This window comes from Hypomesus transpacificus, chromosome 1 (genome assembly GCF_021917145.1).
Source record: "Hypomesus transpacificus isolate Combined female chromosome 1, fHypTra1, whole genome shotgun sequence".
Classification (NCBI taxonomy): Eukaryota; Metazoa; Chordata; class Actinopteri; order Osmeriformes; family Osmeridae; genus Hypomesus; species Hypomesus transpacificus.
In genome coordinates this window covers 11,999,124-12,021,132 of record NC_061060.1, presented here as the reverse complement: position 1 = coordinate 12,021,132, position 22,009 = coordinate 11,999,124, and the positions used below count along the sequence as shown (strand labels likewise).

The following is a 22,009-nucleotide window of genomic DNA, read 5'->3' as shown; positions in this document are numbered from 1 at the left end:
TGCATTCGATCCGAATGCCATCCAATCCTTGCTGAGCTGGAAATGCTACATCTCATCATCCTGAGACGCGGGTTCTCTCACTCATAACCTCGCCTCATAGAAGGCCCAGTAACCGGCGATACCACGCCCCCTCGCGTCCACCACACGCAACGACCGTTGACATTGGATTCTATTTCGCCTTCTTTTTTTGCACAAGGTTTGCACATTTTAAGTTATGTAGGCTACATAAAAAATACAGACCAGTATATATGTATTATGAATATGGATGAATAATAAATTAGGCCTACTTTGCAGATACATTTTTTAATTGGATGCTAATTATTTCTTTTTTTCAGTGCACACAAAAATGCCATGTCCGTTGATATTTTCTTGTGTCTGTTTATTTAGGAAATTACACCAAGCCTCCAATGTTAAATTGTTACAGAAATAAAAACCAAGAAACACAGAACCATGAATAACAAACTCCAGGGGAGTTTTGAACAGTCTAATAACCCTGGTCCCTGCTCATTTAATGGACTATATCATTTTATCTTATCTTTCAAGTGTTTGTGATGTTCTGATGTGTGTGTGTGTGTGTGTGTGTTGATCTGACAAGTGTGTGGGGGGGTGTCCTGGTGTGTGTGTGTGTGTGTGTGTGTGTGTGGGGGGGGGGGGGGTCCATATCAACAACATATCCAAACAACAGAAGAGGCTCTGTTTCCATGGAGACCCATATTGTGTTCCTTCCAGAAGGAACTTCACTTTTCTTTACACAGGGACACTGAGTTGAGTGAGAACCCAAGAAAACTACTGCAAAACCCTGGATAGGGGGTTGTTGAATGTGTACAGGTGGGTCATTGTGGCAGAGGTGACCCTGTAGAAGGACAGAACACCAGCTGACCAGTCCAGGTAAACTGGTCCTCCACCCACTCCACCCTCCGGTTGTCCTCAGACACAGAAAGGGTTCTGTGAGCTGTGTTTGGGTCCAGTGTGAAATCACAGGCATCTATAGAACTCAGCAGAGAGGCTGGATCAGAACTGTGTGTCTGGAATTTTAAATTTCCATCTTGTCAGTGAGTGAGTGGTTGTTTCTGTCAGATGGTCAAGTGTGATTTTCTGTCAGAGGATTCTGGGATTTAACCCGGTAAGAGGGGAAGCACTACTGACGAGCAACATAGTGACGCCACCACACACTCAAACGCTATATCAACATCAAGTCTCAATGTTGTATGTACTGATGTACAAAACAACACTTATACTTCTTAAGCAGCTGTGGTTTCACTCAGATCTCTTCATTGTGGTACACAGAGAAAAACAGACAGTGCCACACACAGACACACAACCGGTGTATGAAGAGTGGTCAGGAATATAGATGATTACCAGAGTAAATGGACCTGACTGTGTGTGAAGAGTGACAGTGAGAACTAGATATCAGGACCAGACTGTCCTCAGACCAACGTGAAAAACACAGAGAACGTCGAAACACAAACAGCTTCTGTAACCAGACGACTAGAACCTAATAAAAAAAAAAATCTATAATAATCAACAACTACTCAGCATTAAACATGGCAAATGAAGAGCAATATATCAGTGTCCAACAGTAATGCTGGGGACACACTATACGATTTTTTTCATCTTATAAGATTTTCAAACTGTGAGAGACCACAAACATGAGGACAAAAAATCCTACATTCAGCCGTTTTGCTCCTACAGTGTGTGGTCACTCTTAACACACCTCACACCAAGGGAACATCTGATAAAATCTGTGGAACCATCAAGATAATCGGGACATATGTTACCTAGGATTGTCAGAAGGGCCGAAATCGGCCCGATTATCCTGTGGTGTGTCCCCAGCATTACTCGAGTTTCTCCAGTCTACAGAGTGGGACAGAAAGAACTGTGTCTCCTGGATGATTGTAGCTCAGGGTCCAACTCTCTCAGGGGGCAGTTTAAGCTGAGAGCTGAAGCCAGAGAAGCGCAGCCTTCCTCTGTGACTCTACAGAACGACAGCCTGCAGAGAGTACAGGACGTTACAACACTCAGGGCCGTTGATAGGAATTCTGGGCCCCCTGAAAGAATATTGGTGTGGGCCCCCTCCCCCCCCAAAAAATAGGCCCTGGACTTTGATCCAGACCGGCCCACCAGAACAGGCCGTATACACCACCACAGCTGCCCTGCTAATGCATGCACATTATTTTTGATGTGATGCTAGTTCAGGAGTTCTATCTTAAATGCGAGCGCGCGCGCCATTTTTGGCCTTTATTTGAGCGCAAAATAGTTGAGCTTTATGTAAAATACACATAGCCGTTTTTCAATTGGTAAAACCTTGTCTAGTGAAGTGTCTTTTTTTCCTCTTAATTTTTCACTTTAGTCATATCATTTTAAATTCTCGTGCTGTCAGGGGGTGCTGCAGCACACTCAGCACCCCTAGTTCCCGCGGCCATGGCCCCGCCCCTCGACTTTTCATCGCAAAAGATCAATTTAACACAACTTTTTTTATTAGACTGTATGTTATTTTATTTTTATTTTTTCTGTTCAATTTTTTCTGTTTTTCTGTTTCTCCATGTTCTTGACAATGCCTGACGCAATGATCCCAATTTGTTTATTTTTTTCAATTAACCACTCAACAAGGAGTCACTGGGTACTATTATGTAAGAATCAATGTGTAAGTAATTGCCAATGGTACAGCAGTTCACTAATAAGTCAAAACAGCCAACAAGTGTCTACCTCACTTACTCACCATCATCAGCATCTTCACTATCCCCTTTACTATCTGTAGTAGCCCTAGTTTCTGGTATTTGTTCTTGGGTGGGGTCTGGCTCTGTAGACAGAAAGGACAGTCAGTGACTTGAGAAGACTTATACATATTTCATATCAAATTTAATTTCATATTGCTTTTGTACACATTCATAATTATATTTTATGGAACAACTGATGAAGAACTAGCATTAACATAAAAAAAAATCTAAATTGGCTTATCAATGCCATAGCTCCCTAGAGACCCAGCTTCTCTTTATTATTGGATGAGGACGGCAAGCTGTAAAATCAGCCCCTGCTTAAAATTAACACGACTCATGTCAACAGGCTACCATAGCAGTTTAGTTTTACATAACACTCGTAAGAATGGAAATTGTGTCCTATACTGCTACTGGAATTTTTTGACAGCATATTATAACGTTTGGCGAATTATAATCTTAGTGATCTTTTCTGTGGATGATATTTAGTGGATAATTTTGTAATGTCAGCCTTGTCAGGCGATTATTAACACTGCTGACCACACGTAACGTTAAACGCTAGTGTCATTCGGTTAACGCAGTTATGTAGCTGGCTAAGCGCTAGCTTCAAACATTAGTCACTCCAACATCGTAATGTTGGTCGAAGCGAGCTATGCTATTTCTCGTGAACCACAGTGCAGCTAGCTAAACACTCACCTTTCTTCAAAAACAAATCGCTGATATTCTGGCCCCCTGATGTGCTCCTGGCCTCTTTTCTTCCTCTCCTCTCTTTTTTTGGCGTCCCGATTTATGTTTCTGTTTTGGCATTGTCAGTTCTCTATCGATAACCAGCTGGCTGGCTGCTGCTGCAGTTTGTGAGCCTTAAGGTTACGCGCACATTTTCAAAAGAGGAGCGAACTATGGACCAAACCATTTTCTTAAAGAAGGGGGTTATTGCTCAGAAAATATAAACTGCTTTTTCAAATTTTGCTTGATTTTGTGGCTTTTTTTAAACTCTGATGCATTAGTATGGCTATTAGTTAGGCATGTACATAATAATTTAGTCATAGAAAGGGAAGCCTACATAGGCTACTACTGGGATTTTTGTGGGGACCCCTGGGCTGTGGGCCCCTAGAATTGTCATCACGTTTCCCCCCCAAACGACGGCCCTGACAACACTGCTGCCCTCTGCTGATGGGTGTTGTTGACATCACTGGGTAGGCTATATTGTTGACTGACATACTGTACATTTACTTCTTCAACATGTTCTATCTGTCCCTGTGTGGTTCCATGTGTGTCTGATAACTGACCGAGGGCAGTTTACACTATGGACCTCTCATGGCAGCAAGGACAAGAGGCTCCGTTCCCGCATTTATTTCAATGTTAACATAATCATCGCTTTGTTTACCACAATCTATAGTATTTTTACAATGTTCAAAGTGATTATGCCGAGTTCCATTTCAATTACCTGTGTAAAACTCAAACAGAAATAGGCAATAATTCTACATCAACATATGTGATGCATTGCATGCAAGTTTAAGATGAATACCGACACAGCTTTTCTGCATTTCCTCACTGCTGGTACCAGTCTGTTCCGCCCCTGGATATCATCAGGTCCATCTCATCCAGCTCACCTTGTGACATCAGAAGTGCATTAGCCAGAGCTGAGCAGTGATCCCCTGAGAGAGCACGTTCATCGCGATCTGGTGACATGAGGAACTGGTGAATGTAGATGCCAAGAAGGAAGCAGAAGAACAGGTCCAGGTACTCGTTCTTACTCTGTAGAGCTTTATCCACAACTCTCTTCAGCAGCTCATGCAGGGGCTGCTCAGCAGACACGTTCTCCAAGAAGGACTCCAGCGCATTGATGTTCTTGGTGACACAACAGTAGAACACATAGAAAGCAGCGAGGAACTCCTGACAGCTCAGGTGCACAAAGCAGTACATCTTCTTCTTATACAACCCACGTTCTATACCTTCAGGATTTCTGTGCACAGTCCACATTTCACTGCAGCTTCATCAACATTAATCTCACATTTTCTCAGGTCTTCCTCAACGATGTACAAGTACAACTAGGTTTCAATGTTCAAGTTCAAGTCTTTTATTGTCAGGTACACAGACTGTGCACTGAAATTCTTAAGACAAGAAAACGCAATCACCTGGCATAACACAACATAGAAGTATACAGAACATAAATTACATCAATGCTAAGCTTAAATAAGTAAAACTTCCTAAATTTACAGTGGATACAATGTATGGTACCTATAACGTGACTAGCAGTCCCAGAAAGCTGTAGTAACATTACTTAAGCAAAATAGGATCAAGCAATAAGAGGATCTCATCCTACCTGTCGGGAAGATCCTACCAGGTCTCCTGGGCAGGTAAACTGTCAGGCCCTCGCCTGCTCTCCACCGGTGTCCCACAGGGCTCCGTCCTTGGACCCCTCCTCTTCTCTCTGTACACCACCTCACTTGGACCAATCATCACCTCCCATGGCTTCTCCTACCATTGCTACGCTGACGACACGCAGCTGTACCTGTCATTCCCCCGACTGATCCGGGTATCTCAGCTAGGATTGAGGCATGCTTCACAGCCTTCTCTGCCTGGATGACCGAGCACAACCTCCAGCTGAACCTCGCCAAAACAGAACTTCTCATCATCCCAGCTAAACCCTCCATCTCCCACGATCTGTCAATCACCCTGGGATCTGCGACGGTGACCCCTTCATCCTCTGCCAGGAACCTTCGGGTTACCATGGATGACGAGCTCTCCCTCACGGCCCACATTGCTGCAGTCTCCCGGTCGTGTAGCCTCACCCTCTACAAGATCCGGAAGATCAGGAGATACCTGTCTGAGCACTCCACCCAGCTGCTAGTCCAAGCACTGGTCCTCTCCAAGTTGGACTACTGCAACTCGCTGCTCGCTGGTCTCCCAGCATGTGCAACCCGCCCTCTTCAGAGGATTCAGAACACAGCGGCCTGCCTGGTCTACAATCTACCCAGACGCTCCCATGTTATCTCTCCACTGGCTACCCATCAATGCCCGTATCAGATTCAAGACCCTGATACTGACCTTCCGAGCAGTGAACGGGACTGCACCCGACTACATCAAGTCTCTCCTGCAGCCTTACACCCCCACCTCTCACCTACGGTCTTCTTCAGACAACCGCCTGGTGGTCCCACCGCTCAAGACCGCCCGGTCCCAACACAAGGTCTTCTCCTGCCTGGCCCCCCAATGGTGGAACCAGCTCCCCACCTCCATCGGGGACACTGACTGTCTCCCCACCTTCAAGAAAAGGCTCAAGACGCACTTGTTCCGGGAGTACAACGGCACTTAGGAATGCTTGGCTGGACCTGATGTTAGTTTCCTCCAGGATCATAATGACTCTTATTGAGAGACTTGTTGCTCTTGTAGGTTAGTTATAATGAAGTTAACTCTTGAACTCTTGAACTCTCGCTGTGAAATATTTTACTGTTGATTGTTCTTCTATAGGTACAGTCTTGCACTTTTTGGGGTTCATGTTGTTTTAATATGTAACTTGTATGACTCCATGCTCTTATGGGTCTTTCCTCTGGCACTTGTTTAGTTTTTCACAATGTATGCTTCATGTTTTGGCTGCTTGCAATGTTTGGGACTACCTCGTTGTGATGATCAGTGACCTATGCTCTGTTGTAAAGCTCTCTCTTGGAAGTCGCTTTGGATAAAAGCGTCTGCTAAATGCATAAATGAACATAAATAAAGAGAGAGAGAGAGACAGAGAGAGAGAGAGAGAGAGAGACAGAGACAGAGCGAGAGAGGTAGGTGGCGGAGACCGATGAACTTGTGTGGTGTGTAGGCAATATTACAGTCTAGCAGCGAGTTAAAAACTGTCATCCACTTTCCGGAATCTTTTACCTTAGGCTACTTCCTTATTGAGTTTTCAACTTTCAACGTTAACTTTCAACTTGATTTATCCTTCAAAAGGAAATAAGTGTGCAGGGGTATTGAACTCTGCCTCTCAGTGGGCCCAGACAATGTGCCCAACTAGCTCCTACATTGTAGATTGGTAGTTGTTGGTTGCAGTCCTTACAATGTTCCAAGTCATGGTCTTCCTGGTGTTTTTATAGCTTATTGATACATTATTGTAAGAGAATACAATAGCCTAATCTATTTATCCTAGTGCGTGTAGTTAATAATAATACACAAGCCTACAGTTAACATGAAGATCATGTCATCTTTTAATGTCCTCAGTTGCCTACACACAAAAAAGAGCATGTTGTGAGGTCGACTTTAAAATATAAACTGTTTCCCTCAGTTCTCTTCGCAATAGCCTAGTCAGTTAGTATATTCAACATTTTGACTGTAAGATTTTCAACTTTAACGTTCCAAGTGCTTGTGAAACACGTTAATAATAGCCATCAAGGATTGGATACAATACATGCTACTCATAGATGTTCCCGTACCCTATCCACAATCAGCTAGTGGTGTTTTGCAGTACGTTATTCCCACCAGGGTGTGGCGCACTATCAAATAGCAAGTCGTCCGAGTTTCATTGTTGACAGCACTACTTCCGCCCCAGGAAGACACTGAAAAAGCCGCAGCATCAACATCTACAGATAAACTCAGTTCATAAAACATTTTAATCAAATCGGTAAGAGCATGTAAAGAAAATGTTTTAAATATCGTGAAACTACATTTCAAATTAGTAGATTAGAGGGTCCCCGATCAAGTTATATTTCTAGCAGAGCTCTTTGACCACCCGTTGAATATTTGAATTGACTAGCTCGCTAGCTAAAAGTAGCTACTGAGCGCTAGCTGCCGGGTAGCAACCTGGCTAACCAGCTTACTACATAGTAAGATAGCAATTTTAATACTTTATTTTGAATAATATAATGACAATATTTCGGTGTAGTGTCACACACAGCTTTCTCAACTATTTAGGCTAGACTGCTACCCTCTTCAGAGTGGAAGCCTTGCTGTTGAGTCGTATTTCTCTATTAATGTCTCGAAATATGCTCAGTGTTTATCTCCGTTTCAGCTCACTGAGGATGTCGGGACTGAAGCGTCCGTCTGAACCCAGCGGCGGGCCTTCCTCGTTGGGGGCACCCCCCGAAAAACGAAGGGACCGGGAAGGTGGAGAAGATGTGGTTCAGGGTGTCAGTGCCACTGCGGGGGGGAGTACCGCCGTGGAGACCGTCATCAAGCTGGGAGGGGTGTCCAACTTGGTGAGGATGACACCCATAGAATTGAAGATTGTTCCAGTGTCTTTCTTTCCTGAGCTTCACCAAATCTTAACACTACATGACTGTTTTTTTGTTCATAGGAGGAGCAGGATGTTAAAGCTCTCCAGGCCAAGAACAGGAAGCTGGGAGAATCCCTCGATCAAAGACAGGTATGGACCATAGTCACTCACACAGACAAACACGCTCAAACCTAACCCCACTCACTCACATTTTGGCATTGACATCCAATGCATCACAACTTGTCACTTCCTGTGTGACCAATGCTGGGTAGGTAATAGAGGATGAGCTGAGAGAGAGAATCGAGAGGCTGGAGACTCGTCAAGCCACGGATGATGCCAGTCTACTCATCCTCAACAGATACTGGAATCAGGTGAACTATTGCCAACAGGGATTGACATTTATACTAGATTTAGTCCCCAAACGTGTAATAACGTTGTCGGTTGCGCTTCACACGCTCCCTGTGTGCCTCTTTCAGTTTGATGACAATGTCAGGCTGATTGCCAGGCATTACGACCAATCAGGAAGTGAGCCGATGGAAACGCCAGCCGGGGAGGGGCGGAGCCTGAAACCTGATACCCCTGAACCGGATGGAGACTCGAACCAGGAGAGGACCAAAGATAGAGGTTTGGAAAGAGATGGGGGGGAGGGGGGGGGGGGGGTTCGATTATGGGAGCTTACAATCTTGGAAATGAATGTATTGAAGCCTGCATGTTAGAGGGGGGAGTGATAGGCGTTTTTGTGATGGAGTTCAGTTTGCGTAAAGATGAAGATCATGCTCTTACACTGAAGTGGATCCAATTGGAGTGCAGCACGTTAATGAAGACCCCCACAGTAGCTTGCTGACCTGAATGAAGACCCCCACAGTAGCTTGCTGACCTGAATGAAGACCCCCACAGTAGCTTGCTGACCTGAATGAAGACCCCCAAAGTAGCTTGCTGACCTGAATGAAGACCTCCACAGTAGCTTGCTGACCTGAATGAAGACCCCCACAGTAGCTTGCTGACCTGAATGAAGACCTCCACAGTAGCTCACTGTCCCTGTCCCTCCAGGCCCCTCCGGGGAGGTGGCCACTTCCTTCCTGGCCACGCTGGCCAGCAGCAGCAGCGAGGAGATGGAGGCGGAGCTGAAAGAGAGGGTGGAGTCCAGCCAGAAGCAGGCCAATCGTGTGGTGGAGATCTACGACTGCCTGCAGAGCACCGTGGAGCAGCTGCAGAGGGAGACGGACTCTGGTGCTGGTGAGATGTGGGGGAGACGGGGAAGAAACGGTCGAACGGGGTTCTGAAATAGGCCGGTAGCAAGGTGTTGGCGGAGGGCTACCGTGAGGTTTTTTTTCCGCCCGATTTGTTTTTCGCTGAGTCGTCTCATCGCCTTTGTGCTGGTTTCTCTACAGAGGGGTCTGTCTGGCAAGTCGCCGCCCAGCTCAACACCCTGCTGTCCAATGAGAACGAGCGGCTGCGTCAGCTGATCGGGGACCTCGAGCAGAGGCACAGTCACATGACCAGTGAGGTGAGTGTGATGTCAGGATACTTGCGCGATCGGGGTGTTGGCAGACTGTCCTAGGTGTTTTCTTCTGGTGTATTCTTTTTGCCCTCCCTGACGATCCTCCATCTCTCGCTGCCTGTGCTCTCGCCCTCCCTCTCTTATCTCCCTCCCTATCCTCTCTTCCTCCCTCTCCTCTTCTCTCCCTTCCTCTCACGTCTCCCTTCCTATCCATTCTCTTCCTCTCCTGTCTCCATCCCTCCCCTCTCTCACGGTCCCTATTTCTCCCTCTCTTCTCTGTCTCCCTCCCTCTTCTTTCTCCCTCCCTCTCCTCACCCTCTCTCCCTCTTCTCCCTCTCCTCAGTCCCGGCCCCTTGGTCGTGCGGTAGCCAAGGCGGACACGCGCGTCAGTGAGCTGCAGGCTCTGATAGAGGAGCTGCAGTGGGACATGGAGAAGATCAGGCGGCGAGAAAACCGCCTCAACACACACTTGGGAGAGATACTGGAGAGGGTGAGTATACGTTTGTGTGTGTCGTGTGTGTACACGATGGGTTTGTGTGTGTGCGTGTGTGACCGCCTCTGTAGCATCCCGGTCTTTGCAATGGTGTGTCTCTGTGTGCTGTGTGTCCCAGGTCAACAGTAAAGGCTACAAGGTGTGTGGGGAGGCCAGTAGTGTGTGTGGAACCATCACCATCAACAAGAGAAAGGTACGACGAGAATAATACGTCATGGCGTTCAGTCTGGGACTGAAACTTTCCCCCTAAAGCAACGACCCTCTCCAAATCTGTAACTCAACCATCTCCCTCCTCCCCTCTTTACTCCCCTCAACATATCTCCCCCATTCCCTCTCTCTCTCCTTTCGTCGGGGTCAGTTTGAAGACATGAACAGCGAGTTGGAGGAGAACCGGGAGCTGGCGGAGAACCGTCTGAGTGAGCTGCAGAGGCTGCAGCAGGACCTGCAGAACGTCAACCAGGAGAACAACAACATGAAGGTGTGTGTGTGTGTGTGTCAGATACAGAAATTCTGTGTGTGTGTGTGTGTGTGTGTGTGTGTGGGGAGAGAGACAGTCACTAGGACCTGGGCCATGTTCATGGAGATAGTCAATAATATGACTGAATATTCTTCGAGCTCTTAAAAGACACATCTCAAAGAAAGTTCCGGAACAGGGTCTCAGTGAAGCTCCCTTTAGAGCCTCCATAGAGAGCGTCTTCTGTAATATGTGGCTCTCATGAGGCCTCTGTATCTCTGCCTCAGCCCTGCCCCAGGATGACCCTGGTGCCAGGCTGGTACTCAGTCAGCTATAGTGAATTGGAGGTAAATAGACAGAGATACATAGACTGTTGCTGTCTGTTGGACCTTTCTGCTCGGTGCGTTCTGCGCCTCATGTCTCCGTTTTCTGCCTCTCTCTTTTCCCGTCCTCCTTTTCTTCCGGGATCTCTCGCGGTCTTTCCTCTCCCTCCTCGCGCCGCCTGTCTGCTTCACCTCTGTCTTCTCGTCGCGTCCCGTTTCCCCTCCGTCCACTGACTTCTGTTTTTTTTCTCCCCGTCTACCTCTTTCTCGACTCTTTCCCTCTCTCCCTCTCTCCTTTCCCTCGCTCCATTGAACTGCTCTCTACCTTCATCTCACCCATCCCACTTTCCACCTCCCTCCTTATCTTTCTCCATCTCGCTACTCTTTCCGTCTCTCTTTCTCCCCTTTCTCCATCTCCCTACCCTCTCTCTATCCCTCTCTCTCTCTCTCCATCTCCCTACCCTCTCTCTATCCCTCTCTCTCCATCTCCCTACTCTCTCTCTCTATCCCTCTCTCTCCATCTCCCTACTCTCTCTCTATCCCTCTCTCTCCATCTCCCTACTCTCTCTATCCCTCTCTCTCCATCTCCCTACTCTCTCTCTATCCCTCTCTCTCCATCTCCCTACTCTCTCTCTCTATCCCTCTCTCTCCATCTCCCTACTCTCTCTCTCTATCCCTCTCTCTCCATCTCCCTACTCTCTCTCTCTCTCCCTCCCCCAGCTGGAGCTGCTGAGTCGTGCTGAGGGGGTGGTGAGGGACAGCTCCGAGTACCGCTGTCTCCAGTCCCAGTTCTCCGTCCTCTACAACGAGTCCCTGGTCCTGAAGGGCCAGCTGGATGAGACCCGCACCCGCCTCAACACCACCAGGACCGCACGCCTGCGCCAGCTGGAGCACATGGAGGTGCGTGCGTGTGCGTGTGTGTGTGTGTTAGCTCCGAGTCTAGCTTGTGTACAAAACCTACCAAGGTCCTCGTCTTCAAGAAATTTGTTGCATTTGTTCTGTGGTGTGTGTGTGTGTTCATGCAGGTGTGTGTGTGTGTGAGAGTGGGTAAATGTGCTGTCCCTGCTTGTGAGTGTCTTTCTTGCCTGTGTGTGTGTGTGTGTTTGAGGGTTTGACCTCTCTGCTTGTGTGAGGCTGTGTCTTCCCTTCTCCTATACGTGCGTGTAGACGTGCGCGTGTGTAACCCCTCCCCTCCTCTCCGGTCCAGAATGACGAGGTGTCTCTCCAGAGGAAGGTCCGTACCGAGGTGTTCCAGCTGGAGGACACCTTGGCCCAGGTCCGGAAGGAGTACGAGATGCTGAGGATTGAGTTTGAGCAGACCCTGGCAGCCAACGAGCAAGCCGGTAAACAGCGCAGTCTCGCACTGCTCCACTCACACGCAGGTCAATGCAAGGGGCTCGCCTAGGCTCTGGAAGTAGAGGCGTGTCTTTTTTGTTGTTTGTTTGTTTGTTTGTTTGTTATTGCGATCAGATCTTGATGCAAATTTGACTGGCGTGGCGGGATGGGATGTTTGACTGACGTCTGACTCATTTCTTTCTGTCTACACCCCTCTCCGTCTCGTGTTCTCTTCTCCCTCCCTCTCTCCTTCCCCTCCCTCCCTCTCTTCTTTCTCTCTTCCTCTTTTATCCTTCCCTCCCTCTCTCCATCCCTCTCTTCTCCCTCCCTCCCTCTCTCAGGTCCCATCAACAGAGAGATGCGTCACCTGATCAGCACCCTGCAGACCCACAACCAGCAGATGAAGGGGGAGGTGGTGAAATTCAAGCTGAGACTAAGAGAGGCCCAGGCCGACCTCAGCCAGGTATCCCAGCCCCCCCCCCCCCCCCCCCCCCCCTATACCATCATATACCACCATACACTACCACATAATCACACACGCCTGTCAAACAGTGTGAGTGTTGTTCGATTTTCTGACGTCAGGCCATGGTGCGATGTCGTAGCCCAAACCTCATCCAATCCCTCTCCTAGGCTCGCGCTTCCAAGGGCAGCGCCGTGCTCCAATCCCAGTCGAGCACGGAGCTGGACGTGAAGGAGGAGACCACCTCCCCCCTGCCGGTGACCGCCGCCGGTGATGTCACAGTGAAGGCGGAGTCCGATAATGGATCGGCCACTCCCACCAGCACAGGTAGGATCCTATATTCCACCTTCGGACCCAAGTCATTGACCTCTTATTGTGCAGTAGGCTTTCTAACAGTTTTTTTTCTAGATCTTTAGATTTGTATTGGGTTTTCCTGACTAATTCTGACCCTGTTGCTGTTGTTCTAACCTCTAACCTCTAACCACCCTGTTCTCTCCTTCCTTCTCTGCTTCTCTCGTCTTCTCTGCAGGAGCCTCTGTGAAGACCGAGCCGGGCACGGAGGCAGACGGAGTGAAGGAAGAGGAGAACGAGAAAGTCAAGAAGGAGGAGAAGGAGAAGGAGCGAGAGAAGGAGAAGGAAAGGCCGCTGCGCGGGGGAGGCGGCGCCGCGAAGGAGGAGAAGGAGAAGGCCGGGAGTAGCAACCAATCGGAGGAGGTGGCCGGCGAGCGGCCGCCTGCGATTGGAGGACCAAAGAGGAAGGAGGTGGAGCAGCTGAAGATTGTCAGGACGGAGCTTAAGTAGGTGGTGGTGATGAAGATGGTGGTGGTGATGAAGATGATGATGAAGTTAAAGGCGATGATGATGGCGGTGCTGATAAAGGCTGCGTGCTGTGCTGTGCTGTGTGTGTGTGTGTGTGTGTGTAGGAAGGCCCAGGAGTCCCAGAGAGAGATGAAGCTGCTACTGGACATGTACCGCTCCGCGCCTAAAGAACAGAGGGACAAGGTGCAGCTCATGGCTGCAGAGAAGAAGGCCAAATCAGAGGTGCACACCAACACACGCTCACACACCTGATTTGTTATCGAGGTACGTTGACAGAGTTGACTGAACGGGCGGGTGTGTGTGTGTGTCTGTCTGTGTGTGTGTCCAGGCGGAGGAGCTGAAGCAGCGACTGAGGGACCTGGAGGAGAGGGAGAGGAGGGAGGGGAAGAAGATGGCTGACGAGGAGGCCCTGAGGAAGATCCGCTCTGTGGAGGAGCAGATAGACATCCTCAACAAGAAGCTCTCCCTGGCTAAGCAGGTGAGAGTGTGTGTGTGTACATCCTTTTTATGGATGCTTTTACTTTTCCCCATCCTCAACTTTAAAGGTCACATGACATGAAAACCTTACTTTAGGAGGTTATTTAACATTAATATGAGTTCCCCTAGCCTGCCTTTGGTCCCCCCAGTGGCAAGAACATTTCGCTAGGTGTAAACCAAGCCCTGGGTATTCTTCTCCGCCTTTGAGAAAATCAAAAGCTCAAATGCTCAGTTAGAAAATCTCACCTCTCTCTGCTTTGCCCGCCCAGAGGATAAAAACACTTGCACGGTCATAGCTCAGTTTCTCATGGGCGGACCAGATTATCTGGGCGGTCAAAGCAGATGATGGCTTGCAAACGATTTGAAGCATTAAATTTGCTCAGTTTCGATGTACAAAGGAAAACAAAAGTATTTTAACAGTGGAGATTTTTTTTCTCTGATAATGCGCCGACACAACTTCCCAAAGTTTTGTATGTCTGCGCCTAACATTTCAGCCACGACTGTTTCCTCAACATGAGGTAATACAAAGCTGGCCTTGCTGAAATAAAATTCTGGATCAGTATTAACTCTCCTTGGTCCAGCTACAAACCTCGGACAAGTTAACTAACGCTATATCATTTTGTTGCTTTACTGTATATGGCTACCGAGTTTGCTACCCTTAGGATGTGGCTGTAACATTACCTTTGCAGCTAACAGCTGAGTTACTGTCGCTAATGTAAAGGTAGGTAGGTAGCATCAAGTATGTGTGTGAATACACATGCTGTAACGCGAGTGTTGTACACATCTTTGTTATTTGGATAACCGTTCTGCTGTTGTTATGGCGCGGGTCGCCTTTTTCCTCATTGAAATTACTATGAGTGTGCATCTCTGTAAACCAGGGTGATCAGATGAGAATGGGCAAAATTCAAGGCATCTTACAGCAACGGGTCTACGAGCCATTGCTATACATCCACTGTAAACATTAGCACATGGTGCCGCCTGTCCTCCTCATTAGCATTTAAAGCTACAGACACAGAAACAGCGCATCTTGAGGAAAGGTCATTGTGGGACTACTCGTAGTGGCTATAATTCAGGCTGAATTTCAGGAAAGAGACTTCAGATACAGTATTAGGGGACCACTAAGGCCTATACAAAAGCATCCAAAAACAGCATTTCATGTGACCTTTAACGGTTTGCCCCACCACCACACCCCCACACACCCCTCCTTACTGCCCTATGCCAGTTTACCACTGCTGTCCTTAGCTCTAACTCTGTGCATGTATGTGTGTGTTTTTACGTGTGTGTGTGTGTGCGTGCACATACATGTGTGTGTGTGTGCGTGCACACGTATGTGTGTGTGTGTGTGTGAACATGTGTGTGTGTGTACATGTGTGTGCGTGCACATGTATGTGTGTGAACGTGTGTGTGTGTGTGTGCGTGCACATGTGTGTGTGTGTGTGAACATGCATGTATGTGTGTGTGTGTGTGTGTGTGTGTGTACGTGTATGTATGTGTATGTGTGTGTGCGCACGGCCAGGAGGAGGACGCACTGCTGAGCGAGATGGACGTGACGGGCCAGGCGTTTGAGGACATGCAGGAGCAGAACATCCGCCTGATGCAGCAGCTGCGGGAGAAGGACGACGCCAACTTCAAGCTGATGAGCGAGAGGATCAAGTCCAACCAGATCCACAAGCTGCTCAAGGAGGAGAAGGAGGAGCTGGCCGACCAGCTGCTCACCCTCAAGACCCAGGTGGGAGAGGAGGGGAGGAGAAGAGAGGGGGGAGAGGTAGAGGGGGAGAGAGGGAGGAGAGGAGAGGGAGAAGAAGGGAGAGGAAGGGAGGAGAGGGAGAGGGGGGAGAATGGGAGGAGAGGTACAGGAGAGGGAGAAGAAGGGAGAGGAAGGGAGGACAGTTAGAGGGGGGTGGAGAGGGAGAGGTGGACAGGGGGGGAGAGAGAGAGAGGAAGGGAGGGACGAGAGGTAGGGAGAGTAAAGGTGAGAGACAGAGAGAGACAGACAGAGAGAGAGAGAGCGAGCGAGCGAGCGAGTCGTTTAAGAAGGAGTGGTCTCACAGCACCTGACCTTTGGCACCTCTCTCTCTTCATCCCCACGTTTCACCCTCGCGCTCTCCCATCTTTGAGCTCACCCCCACTTCCACCTCTCTCTCATCCTCGACGCATCATCTAATCCCCTGTCGTCTCTCCCCCTCTCCCCCCCCTCTCCCAGGTGGACGCCCAGCTGCAGGTGGTGAAGAAGCTGGAGGAGAAGGAGCGCCTCCTGCAGGGCACCATCGGCACGGCGGAGAGGGAGCTGGCTCTGAGGACCCAGGCCCTGGACATGAACAAACGCAAGGTAGCACTCCCACACACGCACAGCCGCTCAAGGAGGAAACCTTCTCTTGCGGCGCCGTGTGCACATCTCCCGTCTGACCCCGTCTCTCTCCTCTCTCCCGCGTGGCCCTCCAGGCCCAGGAGTCCCTGCTGCTGTCGGAGGAGGGCCGCGCCCAGCTGGAGCAGGTGCAGCAGAGACTCAGCACCGTCAGGGAGGAGGTGATCGAGAACAGCATCTCCAGGGAGAAGGAGTCCTTCAACTCCCGCCGCGCGCAGGTGCCACATCTGCCACATTCGCACACACACAGAGGGGAACACAGACGTTTGCTTTAAGGGTGCCGCGTTCTGGAATGTCGGTGCTTCCCCTGTACTACTGTCGCGGTGTGCGTGTGTTTCAGGAGGACATTTCGAAGCTGAGGAGGAAGATCGAGAAGGCCAAGAAGCCGGCGGAGAACGTCCGCAACGGAGACGAGATCCTGAACGAGGAGATCAACGAGTACAAGGTGTGTGTGAACAACGTGTGTGTGTGTGTCGATACATGTGTGTGTGCGTGTGTGCCCGCATGTGTGTATGTCCATACATGTAAACTCTCGATATTGGGGAAAAATGCATTGGCATCACTTGCTTATAATCCTTTTCCTAACGTTTGCATTCTTCCACACTCACACACACACACCCCCCCTCTCTGTACCAGGCTCGTCTGACCTGCCCGTGTTGCAACTCGCGGGTGAAGGACGCCGTCCTGACCAAGTGCTTCCACGTCTTCTGCTTCGAGTGCGTCAAGACGCGCTACGACACCCGGCAGAGGAAGTGCCCCAAGTGCAACGCAGCCTTCGGCGCCAACGACTTCCACCGCATCTACATAGGATAGCGTGTGGCGGGGGAGGACTGGGAGGAGTGGGGGGAGATCTGTAGTGTCCAGAAGCTTCTTTCTCCATCCGATCTCTTTGCCCCACCCCCCAACCCCACCCGCACCTTGTGACGGACACAACCCTGACGTCTCAACGGAGAGATCGCGAGGTGAAGATGGTGAATGATCGCTAGCTGGTGGTCCACTCTGTTGCCTGAGAGGAATTCAAGAAAGACTGAAGACTGTGGTAGCTCGCCCCTAACTTGGCTCCTCGATACGCGTCTCTGAGCCGGTCATCCCCTGGCCCTGTCCACAGCCTGGAGGACCGGACAGAGACTTGGAGCCTTTTCATAGTCGACCGAGTATTTCCACCCGGGACCGCTAGTTCGGTGTCTGCTGTTTTGGGAGGAAGTCAAGGGGCATAAAGCAAACCTATCAGCGCCCTGCGCTCCTTCCCTCCAACCAGAAGGAATTTTCCCGTGACACAAATATACAGACTGTTTTTTTTATGGGCTGAATTGAGCTCCTCTTTTTTGGCCTCCTTCTCCCCCCAGTGCTCCTTCTGCTCCTGGGCTGAGTTAGAGACACCTTACACCCATTAGATAGATGTCGGGGAGAGACGCGGACATGGAGAGGGATGAACAAAATCAGTAGTGAGCTCTCATCATGCTCTGTCTGTGACCTGTGTGTCTGTGGTGATGAGGATGATGACGATGATGAACAATATATCCAATTGTTGTTCACTTGTCTGTTGTTTTTCTTGTTTTTTTTTGTATTATTAAATGCTGCCTCATCCGGCCATGATGTGCTGTGCTATGGATACCTGCAACTGATGCTGTGTGAACGCTGCTCTGCAAGTCATTAAACTGCCAACAAAGTTACATAATGACTCTTCTAGGTTTTATTGAGACATTTTTTAGAATTTTGGGTGGTGTGTTCACAAACTGGTGTTGTTACTGTATTACAATGCATATTGTAGCGGGGTAGATGGGATCATGCTGGTGGGAATTTGAGGTCTATGTCTGAGACATATGGTATACTAGTCTAGGGCAGCCCAGACTACATTCTTTATGACCCCGATGACCCTGAAATGAATAAACCACAAGTCCCAGAAGGCAAATCTCTTAATGCTTCATGCATACCACCCTCCATGCCCACCCCTTTTACAACCACCCTAAAAACCGGATCACAGACCTGTTTGCCTTCAAGAAGAGAAATGCAGGAACGCTTGGGGGGAAGGAGTGCCACACAAAGTCGCCAGTGAAAAAAATATTTTTTGCTAGATCGGCCGTCGTCGCGTCGCGCTTGATGCAAACTAGGTTGGACAAAGGACTATAAAAACGGATCTAAAATTGTATCACTAAGCTAGTAGACCCGAGCACACTTGGTCAGCAAATCTACGTCAGCGCGGACTCCTTTTACGCACATTACAACAAAAAAAACAACGGTGATACTTTGCGTTGTCGCGAGTGGGGTGTTATCTGGCTGGCTGGAATTTTGAAAGACAAGGAAAGATATAATTTACGCGACTAGTTCTATTTTTAGTCAGTTTACTACCAAATATAGTCAGGGTTAGGATTCTAACGTCCTTGTCGCGCGCTGGATTGATATTTGCCACCTTGCCAAAGTTTATGCTGAGTTGATATTGAATGATTAGGCTGAATAATTGAATACCCAACTAGTCGACACTCGATGCTGATATATTAAGAGGGGAAGGTTTCATTTCCCATTGTCATAGTGCTTTGCCGAGATTTTGCTACTGTAAATCGCTTGCTTTGTCAACAGAAGCCATTTTTATTTCATTTAATGCATTATTGTATGTGTAAGTGCATTAACGTCGTCTAGACATAGATCTGTGGGGGTGGTAGCCTAATTATTTTGTAACATTGTACGAATAAAATCATCCTATCTTTTTTTAACCATGGTTTTTAACGCGAATTGTTTTAACCGTGCGGCGAACTCCTTTGTAAATGTTTTTGTATCTACGCTGGTTTTGGTGCTCGGTTTGTCTCAGCGATGTTATGGGCAGGATCAGCCGCCGTCGTCAGTAGGTCTTCGAGATATGATCTCTGGGGCTTGCGATGAGGTTCACCGATACATGGAATCCGTTGTTGGAACTACTGTGATTAAGTCAACTGTAGAGGTAAAATACCTGCATTAGAAGCATGATTCATTTCCAAATATTGCTACCATTTTCATTTCGTTTTACATAATCTAACTAATGGTCTTCAACCTAGAATATTTTAAATGGGTAATGTTTTTCTCCCAAATAATTTCTCAATTGAATAATCGACAAAACTTCACCCCTGTAGCCTTACCCGATTTTTCCTTTTCAACTATTAACTCCCCTACCTCCTCTGTTATCCCGACCCCTTTCCAATCTCACCCCCTCTTCTCCGGCCCGCTACTCGATAATCTCTTCCCCTGACCCCCCCCCCCTAGCCCCCCCCCCCCCTCTACTTTGCCCTAATTTCTTGTCTGCTTATATTCCTGCATCTCCGCCCCTACCACACTACTCTACGGCTCCCTATCCTCAGAGTGCGGTGTTGTATCTAGAGTCAGTGGTTGGTCAGGAGAACGTCTATACGATGGATCATGGTAAGAAAACACACCCGAGGTTCCAGAATCTAACCAAAACCCTGGCATGGGTTTCAAACAAAGCTTCTTTTTTGTTTGCCCTGTACATGTCACTGTACTCGGTGTGATCGTGTGCTTAACAAAATTACATCATCAGGCTGTCATAAAGTAAACATGAGGTAACAGATGAGAATTTGTGTATCTGAAGCCACAAGCTCAGTTGGTACATTGGGTGTTGGAACTCACCAGGGTGCTTTTATAGATACTATATATGTGAACCCTTTGCACACCTGCCAACAAGGACTGGCAGTTGTCAATGCCCCACTTGCTCTGGACACAGTATGCACTGTGTGTGTGTGTGTGGTAGCAACAGGTGCAGGACACTTATGCCCTACTAGCTGTCCATATCCTTGACCCTCAGCTAAGCAGCATGGGGTTGTGCCAGGATATGAGGTTTAGAGGGGCTTCTCCAGAGATAGAGTAGTGTGTGTGTGTGTGTGTGTGTGGGGGGGGGGGGGTCCCAGCTGTCACACTATTCTGTAACGTAAAAACGAACATTACACAGATGCGTGCGAGTGTTTTGGCACCAACAGTCCTTGCCTTGTGTTCAGAGGGACCATGCGCATTCCAAGTATCATAAGACAACAGTGAGCCGCAACAGGCCTCTGATGCTCCATTTTTGATACAGTGGTTTTGCTGAAGCAGCAGATTCGATGATACGGCAAGATTAAGGACTAAAGCAATCAGTGCTTAAGATAAGCTCAAATCCATAGTCACTTGATCAAATGTGAGGGGCATGACTGAATTATTGACTCAGTGACAACACCAGGCAAATATAGGGGGACCCAGTTTTGGAGACTAATAGGCGGCTTAGCTTGTGGCTGCAGCTGCTCTCATTCTAATTCAATGGTATCGCTTGACAGTGGTAGCATCTTGCCGCAGCATAGACGCTCGATTTACTCTCCATGGAGTCATTCGCCAGGCCTGGGCAACTTGGTAGGCCAGCTTCCTGTTGCGAGTGTGGAGGGAGAATCTGGGCACCCGCCATGTCTGAAATAACTGTCTTGATAGGCGAGAGACTGAATGCTGCTTCTTATCAATGCACAAATATGGAAGTGTCGAAACTGGGATTTTCATCATCACCTCTCGCTCTCTCTCTCTGTATCTCTCTCTCTCTCTGTATCTACCTCTCTCTCTGTGTCTACATCTCTCTCTCTCTGTATCCACCTCTCTCTCTCTGTATCTACCTCTCTCTCTCTCTCTCTCTCTCTCTCTCTCTCTCTCTCTCTCTCTGTATCTACCTCTCTCTCTTCCTCTCTCTGTATCTACCTCTTTCGCTCTGTCAGTTTGTAGACATGCTGATCCGGTTCTTGGCTGAGGGGTGCTGCCAGTGGCCTGAACGTCATCGCTGTTTACGTGACAGAGATCCTCAGGGTTACGGGAATTGATGGTGGGTAAAAGGACATAACTGTGTGTGTATATGATTTTATGTGCATCCATAACCTCATCCTCCACTGTTGGCATAATGTTCTTTACTGTAGACTTTAATAGCTGTTGTACCCCTCCTCCTCCTCACTCACACACACCTTTTTGCTGAGTCATTGCTCCTCTGTCTGCATTCAAATGTCACCTTTGAGGGGAGGCCCAGACAGTCTGAGATGTGCTGCTGCTCTCTCCCTGGGAGGGTTACATTAGTGGTTCTCCTCCCAAGGGACTATTTGCACACAATCCTGGTGGAACATCTTAGTTCACTAAAGCTGTTAATTGGTGGAGAATCCCAAATGTCTCACTACATAAAGAAGACGATTATCTTTTGTAATCCATTATAACATCCCTCTCTCTCTCTCTCTCTCTCTCTCCTCTCTCTCCTCTTCTCTCTCTCTCTCTCTCTCTCTCTCTCTCTCTCTCTCTCTCTCTCTCTCTCTCTCATCTCTCCTCTCTCCTCTCTCTCTCTCTCTCTCTCTCTCTCTCTCTCTCTCTCCGTCTCTCTCCCCACCGCTAGTCAACCTGCCAGTCCCTCCGTTCACCAGAGGGCGTGGCCTCTGTGGCACAGTGGGGGCTTCTGGCTCTGATTGGCTACTGGGTGCTGTCCGTGGTGCTGCGTGTGTTGGTGGGTGTGGTCAGGCGGGTGTTCTGGTTGCTGAAGACTGTGGCGGCGCTGTGGGTGTTTGGGCTCATCGTGAGCGACGGGAGCGCAGGGCCAGACGTCACAGCGGTCCGACTCACAGGCCTGGTCCTGGGATACACCCTGCTGGGTCTGGCCGGGTCGGAAAAGGCAGTGACGGTGGAGGATCGTCTCAGCAGCCTAGAGGGGCGACTGAACACCGTGGAGAAGAGGGAGGAATGATGGGGGAGGTGGTTCGGAGTGGTCAGATGGACAAGCTTGGAAAGGTGGTGGTGTTTGGTGTGGCAGCCTTGTTGATGGTCTCTTTCTGATGTCGATTTCTATGCAAAATAAAGGAACCTCTGGGATTTTTTTTTCAATTGAATTTCTTATAT

The 22,009-nt window shown here is 48.6% G+C and overlaps 1 protein-coding gene across 6 annotated transcripts; it reads left to right on the top strand.

Annotated features, from left to right (window-relative positions):
* The first annotated feature begins 7,231 nt into the window (after window positions 1-7,231).
* Window positions 7,232-21,994, top strand: rnf20 (ring finger protein 20, E3 ubiquitin protein ligase). Of its 6 annotated transcripts, none has more exons than XM_047033522.1 (25): window positions 7,232-7,323; window positions 7,711-7,897; window positions 7,996-8,064; window positions 8,187-8,285; window positions 8,391-8,538; window positions 8,965-9,150; window positions 9,306-9,421; window positions 9,759-9,905; window positions 10,027-10,101; window positions 10,267-10,386; window positions 10,650-10,709; window positions 11,406-11,585; window positions 11,893-12,067; window positions 12,362-12,483; window positions 12,651-12,807; window positions 13,010-13,277; window positions 13,404-13,521; window positions 13,628-13,777; window positions 15,293-15,505; window positions 15,980-16,105; window positions 16,219-16,359; window positions 16,482-16,586; window positions 16,778-19,076; window positions 20,857-20,960; window positions 21,513-21,994. In XM_047033522.1, exons 2-23 carry the CDS (start codon window positions 7,721-7,723, stop codon window positions 16,952-16,954), a joined length of 3,129 nt encoding a protein of 1,042 aa, XP_046889478.1. In that variant the 5' UTR covers window positions 7,232-7,323; window positions 7,711-7,720; the 3' UTR covers window positions 16,955-19,076; window positions 20,857-20,960; window positions 21,513-21,994. The 6 variants fall into 6 exon arrangements, with proteins under 6 accessions (XP_046889478.1, XP_046889643.1, XP_046889562.1 ...); XM_047033687.1 differs by having other exon boundaries at window positions 7,238-7,323; window positions 7,693-7,897; window positions 11,893-12,028; XM_047033606.1 differs by having other exon boundaries at window positions 7,238-7,323; window positions 7,693-7,897; window positions 15,296-15,505.
* Window positions 21,995-22,009: the final 15 nt, after the last annotated feature.

Coding starts and splice junctions, on each gene's coding strand:
- rnf20 (XM_047033522.1), top strand. CDS start 7,721: ATGTCGGGACTGAAGCGTCCGTCTGAACCCAGCGGCGGGCCTTCCTCG. Junction 9,151..9,305: donor GGAGACGGACTCTGGTGCTG/GTGAGATGTGGG, acceptor GTTTCTCTACAG/AGGGGTCTGTCTGGCAAGTC. Junction 16,360..16,481: donor TCAACTCCCGCCGCGCGCAG/GTGCCACATCTG, acceptor CGTGTGTTTCAG/GAGGACATTTCGAAGCTGAG.